Genomic DNA, 11,222 nt, shown 5'->3' with positions numbered 1-11,222 from the left:
TTTAGTTTAGTTTAGTTTAGTTTAGTTTAGTTTAGTTTAGTTTAGTTTAGTTTGAGACAAGGTCTCACTCTGTAGCCCAGGCTGGGGTGCGGTGGCATGATCACGACTCAGTGGAACCTCAACGTCCCGAGCTCAGGTGATGCTCCCATCTCAGCCTCCTGGCTGGGACCACAGGTATGCACCACCATGCTCAGCTAATTTTTGTATTTTTTTGTAGAGACCAGGTTTTGCCGTGTTGCCCAGGCTGGTCTCGAACTCCTAGGCTCAAGCAATCTGCCTGCCTCGGCCTCCAAAGTGCTGGGATTAGCACATGAGCTACTGCACCCAGCCTAAAATCTACTCTTATCAACAGTGGTGTTATTTGTCTTGGATTATTTTATTTTCTATCTTTTTCATTTAAAATGACACTAGGTGCTCTGAAATACTACATGGTGAGAAAAAAAGTGAGACAGTGTATTAGGATTATAGTGGGTCAAAGAGCAACCAGAGCAAATAGGAAGAACATAAAGATAAAAGTCTGCTCTAAATAGTCTGTATCAGGTAATTTGAATTTATATATGCCCAATTTCTGACTCAAACTTAGAAAATAAATGTGTAGCAGAGAGACTATCCAGAGAAAGGAGCTCAAAACCACCAGTGCCATCACATTTTTTGGCAGAATATCCCAGAGTTTGAGAGAAAAAATCAGTTATCCTATCTATGAATAAAATGCTATTAAAAATAATAGGATAGGATATTAGTCTCCAGGTTAGGATATTGAAATACCATTTCTCACTAAGAGAAACCAAGGCTTCTTGGAGAAATGGATGATTCCAGATCTGGGACAAGAAATATACAAGATGGGCCCCAAATATCAAAGCAGACAACAAGGAAACGATCAAAAACCACTAGGATTATGTTATCTCCTGAAGAGACTCCCATTAACCAAAGATGAGACAATTTGCCCTTCAATGAAAGTAATTCCAATGGATTAAATCCATCAAGTATGTTTAAATCCATCTTCTCATAATGGCATTTAAAAGAAAAAACAATGGTCACCTTTGGAGGAAGACAGGGAACTAATTCCTTATCTTGAAAACTAGTAAGTAACAGGAAAGAATCAAACATTTATCCTGTCTTTCCTTTAACAACAATACCACTGGGTAACTAAACAGAAGATGAGGGGAAGTTACTTTTTATAAAAACATTCCAATTAATAAATGAAAGCAAAATGATGTATTTAGAATTTCATTATTTTGCAACACCCACTAACCATCCACAGCCGCTAACATCACAAAAAAGAAAGATATTAGACATTAAGATATTTCCATGGTCTTGCCAAACCCCACCTATATATATATCACAATGCCTAAGGGATCGAACTTGAGTCTGCTCCATCTCTGGATCCAGTTGCACGTTTGCAGAAAATACAGAAGACAAAGGAACATGTTGAACTGACCTCTATTAAGCAATCAGCAAAATCCAGACTCTGGGAAAACAGTTCAAACAACCTGGGTTCTCCAACAGGAAAAGGAAAAGGATGGAGGACTAAACTAAAGATTAAAAGTGACAACTCATATCAAAACTACTTTTTGGGCTGGGTGCTGTGGCTCATGCCTATAATCCCAACACTTCAGGTGGCCAAGGCAGGACCACTTGAGCCCAGGAGTTCAAGACCAGCCTGAGCAACATGGCAAGACCCCGTGTCTACAAATACACAAATTACCTGGGCATGGTGGCCGATGCCTATAGTCCCAGCTCCTCAGGAGGCTGAGGCAGGAGGATCCCTTGAGCCCAGGAGGGTCAGGCTGTAATGAGCTGAGATTGCACTACTGCACTCCAGCCTAGGTGACAGGGCAAGATCTTGTCTCAAAAGAAAAAAAAAACACACACACACACACACAACCTACTACTTCTTTTTTTTTTCTTTCTTTTTTTTTTTTTCCTGAGACAGTGCTTCCCTCTTGTTGCCCAGGCTGGAGTACAATGGCACGATCTCAGCTCACTGCAACCTCCACCTCCTGGGTTCAAGGAACTCTTCTGCCTCAGCCTCCTGAGTAGCTGGGATTACAGGCGGCCACCACCATGCCTAGCTAATTTTTGTATTTTTAGTAGAGATGGGGTTTTGCCATGCTGGTCAGGCTGGTTTCGATCTCCTGACCTCAGGTGATCCGCCCACCTCGGCCTCCCAAAGTGCTGGGATTACAGGTGTGAGCCACCACATCTGGCCAAAACCTACTATTTCTTAATCATCAAGACTAACCAGAGTATCTAGCAATGCACATTTGGGTTACTACTACACAAGCCAGGAAAGTGATTACTTACAATGAAAGGCCACTGTGATCTATTTCTCAACCTGAGGTGTGATTACAAAGGTATCTGCCTTATAATAATTCACCAAGCCACACAGCCACACACATGTTTTGTACTAATGTTCTATTTTGCAATAAAAAGATTTTTTTTTAATAGCAGGTTACCAGCACACCTGACATTTCAACACCTTAAAAAGGCTAGATATGTTTTCCATTCTCTACTCTAACTGAGTGAAAACAATAGGATAAAAATAGAAATCAGGCCAGGCATGGCGGCTCATGCCTGTAATCCCGGCACTTTGGGAGGCCGAGGTGGGTGGACCACTTGAGGTCAGGAGTTCGAGACCAGCCTGGCCAATATGGTGAAACCCCATCTCTACTAAAAATATAAAAATTAGCTGGGCGTGGTGGCATGCGCCTGTAGTCCCAGAGGCTTGGGAGGCTGAGGCAGGAGAATCGTTTGAAACCAGGAGGCAGAGACTGCAGTGAGCCAAGATTGCGCCATTGCATTCCAGCCTGGGCGAGAGAGGAAGACTCCATCTCAAAAAATATATATATATATAAATCAGTGCGCATCATTTCCTCCCTACCCACTTCCTCTTCTAAAGGAACCACTTAATACCATATTTTAGGCCAATCAGATTCACTTTCTTGGGATTATGAAATTCCAAGAAAGAGATTTATAGATATCTAAACCTGTTCTTCTCCCAGTCTTTCCTCATTCCCCAAGTTGTTTCAACCCAAAACATAGGAGCCAGGATTGATACTTTTTTTTTTTCCTCATTCCCCACATCTAGTCTATCAGTAAGTCCTTCATTCATAACTCCAAAACATCACAAATCTCTCTACTTCTATCTCCACTGACTCTACCATCTCAAACCACAAACTATTCAAATAGTTTCCTAACTTGTTTCACTTTTATTCTTAACCCTCTACAATCTACTCTACCCAAAGCAGCCAAAAAGATCTTTTAAAAACATAAACTGCTTAAAATCATGCTTAAAAACCTTTAACAACAGCACACAGAGCTCCGACTTAAATCGAAATTCCTTTCCATGGCCGGCATCATTGAATCCGTGCCCATCTCTCTGACCTCATCTCTAGCTACTGTCCTCTTCTCCAATCCAGGCACATTGGTCTCATTTCAATTCCTCCCACACATTAAGCTCTTTCCCACCTCCAGGCCTTCTCATAGCTTTCCCCTCTGACTGGAATACTTTTCCCTTGCTACTCACATGGATAATTTCTCAATGTCAGGTCACAACTTAATATCACCTTCTCAGAGAAGCCTCTGCCAACTGCCCTATTAAGCAGGTTCCACCATCTTTCTCTACACACTACTTATATTTTTCATAGCTCAAGCTCCAACAAGAGTCTATGTTATATGAGGGCAAAGAGCCCACCTGTTTCATTCACCAGTGAGCATCTGGAATGTGGAAAACAATTAATAATTACTGAATGTATGAATAAATGAGGAAATGAAGTAAAGGCTGAATGCCAATTTTGCCATGAGTAGTGATCAGTAAGTAAAGAAAGCCAGTTTTCAGAAAAAAAGAGAACACAGCAACACAACAGAGAACAGGAGACTATGTGGCTTGGTTCCAAAAACAAAGAGTCAAGAAAATTAGCTGGCAATTATGAATTATAAATATATGTGTGTGTGTGTGTGTGTGTACCAAGATAACAGAAACATCTGAAAAATTTACTCAATTCACCTCTTCCCTAAGATGTCTGGTATTATATAAATCTATAAACTAATTCAGAACTCAAAATAATACTACCTAATTATCATTAATGTTAACACTTTGTAATTCTCATTTTGCTATGAGTCATTTTTCAAGATATACTCCTATGATGTACTTTCAGAAATTCAAGGTAATCTTCATGTCGATATTCATAGTATGTATGCAAGCAATGAACATTTTTGAGACCGGGTCTTGCTCTGTTGCCCAGGATGGAATGCAACCACACGATCATGGCTCATTGCAGCCTCAATCTCCTGGGCTCAAGCAATCCTCCCACCTCTACCTCCCATTTATGTAAATGTGTCGGTCTATACTGAGTCTCAGTATCAATGATTTTTTTTTTTTAAATGTTGAAAGCCAGTAATATATGATGGCCTGAATTGTTTCTAGAGTCAACTGAAGACTGAGTTTCTCTAGTTGACATACAACAAAAGTTTGTTTACCAGAACTATTGCAACTTTTATTGTCACACTTCTATCCAAGAAGAATGAGCCAACTGACTGTTGCCATCAGCAGGGCCTAAAGCAATTCTAATCATGTTAATGTTACCCTAAATTAACCAAGAAAAGCCAAAGGGAAGACAGTAGATGCTTTAGGGACCAAGTTGTTAATTCAGAGATGCTCCTGTTTGCTTGGTTCTTTTCTTTTCCTCTTGGACTAACTACTTTGAACATTTTGTCCACTTGTCTACCTCTAAAATTGGAAATTTTTCGTAGGGCCTTCCTCTAAGACTACTGGGTTTTTTAAGGGTTCTTAGAGTTCATCTTCTCAAAGAAAACTCCAGCTCTCTATTTAGTCAATCTCTATGATATACACACAATTTTACTTTCTAACATTCCAAGGAAACATAAATTAGGAATATACACATAAAATGACATCCACCCTTCTTCTCCCTGCAATATCTTCATGATATTCCTACTATCTACTTAACTGGTGTGTTGCTTTGTCTCACCCACTTCCATTCATGAGCGCTGGGAGTTATCTGCTGTCTCTCTCCATTCCTAATTCTTGGCCTGAGATCCGGGCTATAGATGCTACAAGTTGATGTGGGCTCTTCATGCTGAAGAATTCATGAGTACTTTCTACTTAACTCCTCTATATTCTCAACCCATTAACTTTGCTTTTTCATTCCATAATAATCTATTTTCTGATGGGTAATCCTTCCAAACATTCATTTGCCCTTATGAAATTAGTGTTTTCTTGCTTTCCATTTGTGTGAAGGGACCCTAATATATGACTTCAACCTTCAACTTTATTTCCCCCAAACTACCCTTTCACACTATTAAAAATAATAATAGTAATAAAAAAATTGCCACAGAATCCAACTATAGCTTAAATTAAAGAACTCTCCTCACCTGTCTTGAGAGTAAGTATGCTTCAATAGCTTATTCTTTTACTATCTTTTAGTGTTTTCATTGTTCAATGCTAACCTGTCCTCCAACTACACTTTAATCAACGAATTATACATTTTAAATAACAACTAACACTATAACCTATTTGAGGAACAAGCCTATCTGGTAAAGTGTCTCTCTCCAGCAGTGATATTCTGTCCTCTCTTTGACAAGTATTAAATATATTCTCATGCTGCCCACCTATCTATCACAGAGACCCACCTCCCTTCTATGAAGGTTCCACCTGGTGAAGAGCCCATGTTTTCTGGTCATTTACCTTTCTACCTATCAAAGCTGGACTATTATGTGGTCATTTTTCTCTCAGCTAGCAGTTCCCCTACAAAAAATCCAATAAATTTGGCAGTGTGCTGTGGCTCAAGCCTGTAATCCCAGCACTTTGGGAGGCCGAGGCGGGTGGATCACGAGGTCAGGAGATCCAGACCATCCTGGCTAACATGGTTGAAACTCCATCTCTACTAAAAATACAAAGAAAATTAGCTAGGCGTGGTGGCGGGTGCCTGTAGTCTCAGCTACTCAGGAGGCTGAGGCAGGAGAATGGCATGAACCTGGGAGGCAGAGCTTGCAGTGAGCCGAGACTGCGCCACTGCACTCCAGCCTGGGCGACAGAGCAAGACTCCACCTCAAAATTAAAAAATAAAATAAAATCCAATCAATTCCATCTAACCAAAATACTAATTAATAATCATTTAATAAAAGAGTGCCCAACTTCTTTACAGTACAGTACGGTGGACCAGTACTGGTCCATGACCTGCTAGGAACCAGGTAGCACAGCAGGAGGTAAGCTGTGAGGAAGCATTACTGTACTTGCTCTGGGCTCCAGCTTCTGTCAGATCAGTGGTAGCATTAGATTCTCATAGAAGCGCGAACCCTACTGTGCTGTGCATGCAAGGAATCTAGGTTGCATGCTCCTTATGAGAATCTAACTGATGCCTGATGATCTGAGATGGAAGTTTCATCCTGAAACCATTTCTCCCCCAACTAAACCATCCGTGCAAAAATTGTTTCCCACTAGACTGGTCCCTGGTGCCAAAATGGTTGGAGATCTGATTTAATGGATTTCCCTTCCCAGAGGGAAATCCTTTTAATAATGATCTTGGCCAGCCTGAGCAACATGGTAAGTCCTCATCTCTACAAATTAAAAAACAAAAAAATTAGGTGTGGTGGTGCATGCTTGTGGTCCCAGTTAATCAGGAGGCCGAGGTGGGAGGATCACCTGAGCCCAGGGAGGTCAAGGCTGCAGTGAGCCATGATTGTGCCACTACACTCCAGCCAGGGTGACAGAGTGAGACCCAATCTCAAAAAAAAAAAAAAAGTTAAAAAGAAAAAAAGGACTTCTGAAGACCTCAGCGACAGATATGTTAAGGAAATCTAAGTAATCTAAAAACTACTCTGGTGTCTCAAGTCAGTGACATGGGTGACCACATCTATTGCCTATGTTTAACACAAACCTTGTTAAGGAGACCAAATCAATGAATGTGACGGTGAGAGTTGCCTTAAAAATCATCTAGGTCTCTGAGTCATGATTTTTGAACTTGGCTACACACTGGAATCTCCAACTCCCAGAGGAGATACCCAAAGAAGCAAATTTCAAAGTCAGTGACAAGGCTAGGCCTAATACCCAGGCCTAACATTATGTGTTGATATGTGTACATACATACATATATATACACACATGCATACACACATAAATATATATAACATACTAAAAATATAAAGGCATGTATGGGAAGGACAAATATCCAATTCATGGCAGTGGTTACCTTTTGGGGGATGGGAAGGGAGTCTAACTGAGAAGAAATACACATGGTGGCTTCAAATGTATTGATAATATTTTTATTAATATTTCTAATTTAAATAATTTAATAATTTAATAGATACTTAAGTATCTATTAAATTAGGCTCTGTTCTCTTTTTTCTGCTTGTTTTGTTTTTATTTTTATTTTCGTTTCTTTGAGGCAAGGTCTCACTTTGCCATCCAGGCTGGAGTGCAGGTGGCACAATCATAGTTCACTGAAACGTGCCACTGCTGGGCTCAAGCAATCCTCCCATCTCAGCCCCCACAAAATGCTGAGATTACAAGGCGTGCACCACCACAGCAGGCCCTCTTTATCTTTTGGAAGTCTAAAATCTTGTAATAAAAAAGAATAAAAAGATGGTATATAATCAAATGGATATCATGTTATGAATTCAGTGAAATATCTCAGGCTAGAAAGTACTCAGAAAACATACTTGATGAGCTAGGCTTTGAAGGAAGAATAAAACATAGATTATTCTTCAGGCAAAAAGCAACACAAACTTTTCTAATGGAAAAGTGTGAATAAAGGCAAAGCTGGGAGTACCCACAGCCTATAACATAAATAAAGAATAGTGGGGGCCAGGCACGGTGGTTCACGCCTGTAATCCCAGCACTTTGGGTGGCAGAGGCAGGTGGATCACCTGAGGTCTGGAGTTGGAGACCAGCCTGGCCAACATGGCTAAACCCTGTCTCTACTAAAACACAGAAATGAGCGTGGCATGGTGGCGCCCACCTGTAATCCCAGCTACTCAGGAGGCTAAGGGACGAGAATCGCTTGAACCAGGATGGTGAAGGTTGCAGTGAGCCAAGATTCCACCACTCCATCTCAAAACAAAACAAAATAGAACAAAACAAAATAGTTTTGAAAACCACTGGACTACAGTGCCCAGCTAGAAGGTACTGCTGCAATTCAAAAGTGAGGGTCATAAAACCATGGAATGGGTTTTATGGGGTAGTACTCTTGAGAAAGAAAAGAGAAAAAATTAATCCACCAACTTTTCAATAGAAAATTTGATAGGCTCTAGTGACAAACTAGATGGGTTAATGAAAGAGCAAGAAAGAGTAAGACCTACCTGAAAAAATGAAAAATGCCAACTGAGCAGCAGCTTCTAGTCATACTTGAACATCAACAACATCGATAAGGCCATGTAAAAGTCAGCACTAAGGAAGTGTTATTCAAGGCAGAAAAGCAAAATGGCACTTTTATAGGCATTATGAGCAGAATAAGCAACAGAGACCAGGAGATTACAGAAAAAAAGAGGACCACTACATCATGGAATAAGAAAGAGAGTTTCCAAAAGAGCCATCACTGTATACAATAAGAGGGTGTACAGCCTCTGTAGCCAATCAGATGCAGAATTCTGGCACCTTCTCCACTTGACCCAAGTTATTTAACCTCTTTGAGCCTCATATAATAAAGAAAATATAAGTTAACAACTAACACTGTTGAACACATAGGGGCTTCGAATATATTGGTCAAATTTTATTTCTTAAACTCAGTTGTGATACATAAATATTTATTAAATTAGTCCCCATTATGTTTTGTTTGTTTTTGTTTTTGTTTTTTTTGAGACAGGGTCTTGCTCTGTCCCAAGTGCTTTACATATCACCTCATTTAATCCCCACAATACATTTCCACAGATGAAAAAATTAAACTTAGAATTAGCATAATAAGTAGCAGTGCCAGGATTACTATTTCTTAGGATTTAAATAGTGTATATTTAAATTTTCTGGCAAACAGGATGACCTCAAAACGAGTAGCTATATTTCATTATTAGGAGACAATAATCAATAGGGACAAAACTGCCAGGAATCCCTGTCATAGCCTTCCATGTGGCAAACTCCCTCAACATCCTCATCTATAAATTAGGATTAATGCCTATAATCCAACCTACTCCATAGGGTTGCTGTGAGGATTAAATATTACGAATACGAAAATTCTTAAAAAAAATGTTGAGACATTCAAATATAAGGGATAGCTGTCACATACCTTTTGCCTTCAAAAATGCCTTTGTGGTATTTTTGTTCACCACTTCAAAATAAGACTCTCTAAATAAGCTAAAAATAAGTATGTTAAATGTGCAACTACCACTTTGAAAAGTATAAATCACCACAGAATTACCACCTACACCTGCCCCTGACTCCTCCAGGTTCTCTGCTGTCTCTACAAGGGCAAGGATTCTCTTACATCTATAATGAAACTCTGATAACTTACAGTACAGCTAATCAATAGAGAGCTGCACTTCAATTCAGTTGTTCAAACTGGCCTATTGTGTTTTCTCAGAAGTGCTCCTTCCAGTTCTTCCAGAAAAGAAAAAAGTGCCCAATTCTCTTATATTAAAACGGTGCCCAGTGAGTAGAATGCAGGTAACTTGCAAAATGCTAGAAAATAATCTATCAGTTGACTTGCTCAAGGGCTCTGACAGCAGGTCCCTTTTGGAAACTCCTTCACGACCACCCCTTTTTTCACCTGAACAGATGGCTTCTAGGCCTCAAGGTTCACATGTCTAGTCACACAATTCACAATAGCCCCCAAAGTTCCTACCTTTTCAATTATCCCATGTTCTTGAATACACCTTTCATCTAAAGATCTCCAGCTGTCAAAGCAAACGATCTCTTTAATCTTCACAACAGCACTATCTGAGAGATTACTATCCTTATTTTATAAGTTAAAAATAAAAGACTGAGGTTAAATGTTTTAGCAACATCAGACAATTCGTTAATTCATTCTTGGGGAGAGAGGAATGCATATTATAAACTTCTGTCAATGGACAACCTAGATTTGGCTTCCTATGATCATCGCAAATATTAGCTTAAACACATCCCACTCTTGTATGCACACATTTCCAACACAGGTATCAAAGATTAAATATAAACCATTAAAAACAGTAAATACCATACCAAAGCAGCACTATTTTTACACGCAAATCTATATTGGGGGAGGGTGTTCTAATTTAAACTTCCCACTGTCTTGAATCCATAAATACTTTTGAACTTGAGGGGTTAGGCGGAGGAACACCTGTCAGAGCAGCACATCCACAATGTTTTACAGCCTGTGTAGCTATTAATATTTAATTCCTTAAGCCGTAAGCAAACCACCTTCTCAAAAAAAACAAAAGGCAGTATTATGCATAACATTTGACAAGAAAGTCTACGTGGTTGTAAGAAGAACAATAATTCCCTGGTTTTAAGTCTCCCAGACTTTGTGAACTTGCTACGAGGGATCACCCCACCCGCCCCGGGAGGTCAGGCCGCAGGGAGCCCGGCCCTGCCCACCCGACTTTCCACGCGCCAGGCCCGCCGGCCGCAGGGGAGGCTCCGGCTCCCGCTCCCCTCAGGCCCCCTCGCCCGGTAGACAGACTCGGCGGGACACTCGGACCCGCCTACCAACCTCGGCGCGCCCGGCTCGGGGCCCGGCGGGCGGGGAGAGGGTCGCAGCAGGGCCTGGCCTAGCCACCCCCGCCCCGCGGCCGCCGGCGCCGCTTCCCTCCTTCTTCCCGCTCCCCGATTCGTTACCTCTTAGGCGCCGGCGGCTGCTCCATGGCGGCCGGGGGCAGAGAGAGGGACCTGGTGGACTGCGAAGGCCGAAAGGAGGAAAGGAGACCGGGGACCGGCTGGCCGAGCCTAGGGAACCACAGAGGGAAACTCTGGGAACTCGGACCAACTTTCCCGTAACTCCGCGGCGGATCTCCCTCCCGCTTCGGAGCGCTGCTCCTCCCGCCCCGCCCCCGGCCGCCGGTTGCCTGCCTCCGGCAGCGGCCCAGAGAAGGTGGGCGGAGCCGGGCGCCGCGGCGGGGGGCGGAGTCTGCCGCGGCGGGTGGGCGGGGCCGGGGACGAAGGCCGGGCTGACCCCAGAGCCCCGTGACCGGGAAAAGGAGGAGGTTCGGCTAGAGCGAGGGGGCGAGGCTGGAGCCGCTCTAGCCTGGGGAAGGGCGAGTCCCTCCGAGCTGGCCCAGTGCTCCGCCCCTCGCTTGCCCTC

The 11,222-nt window shown here is 42.1% G+C and overlaps 1 protein-coding gene across 1 annotated transcript in view; it reads right to left on the bottom strand.

Moving 5' to 3' along the window:
• Nucleotides 1–10,990, bottom strand: part of STK3 (serine/threonine kinase 3) — a 335,851-nt gene extending 324,861 nt beyond the window's left edge. Inside the window, exon 1 of the mRNA XM_026454966.1 lies at nucleotides 10,760–10,990. Within this exon, the coding sequence (XP_026310751.1) occupies nucleotides 10,760–10,785 (26 nt within the window). The 5' untranslated portion in view covers nucleotides 10,786–10,990. The remainder of the gene's footprint in view (nucleotides 1–10,759) is intronic.
• Between the last annotated feature and the right edge of the window lie 232 nt (nucleotides 10,991–11,222).

This window comes from Piliocolobus tephrosceles, chromosome 7, assembly GCF_002776525.5.
Source record: "Piliocolobus tephrosceles isolate RC106 chromosome 7, ASM277652v3, whole genome shotgun sequence".
Lineage (NCBI taxonomy): Eukaryota > Metazoa > Chordata > Mammalia > Primates > Cercopithecidae > Piliocolobus > Piliocolobus tephrosceles.
The sequence above is the reverse complement of the archived record's forward strand: the minus strand, read 5'-3'. Positions and strand labels throughout refer to the sequence as shown.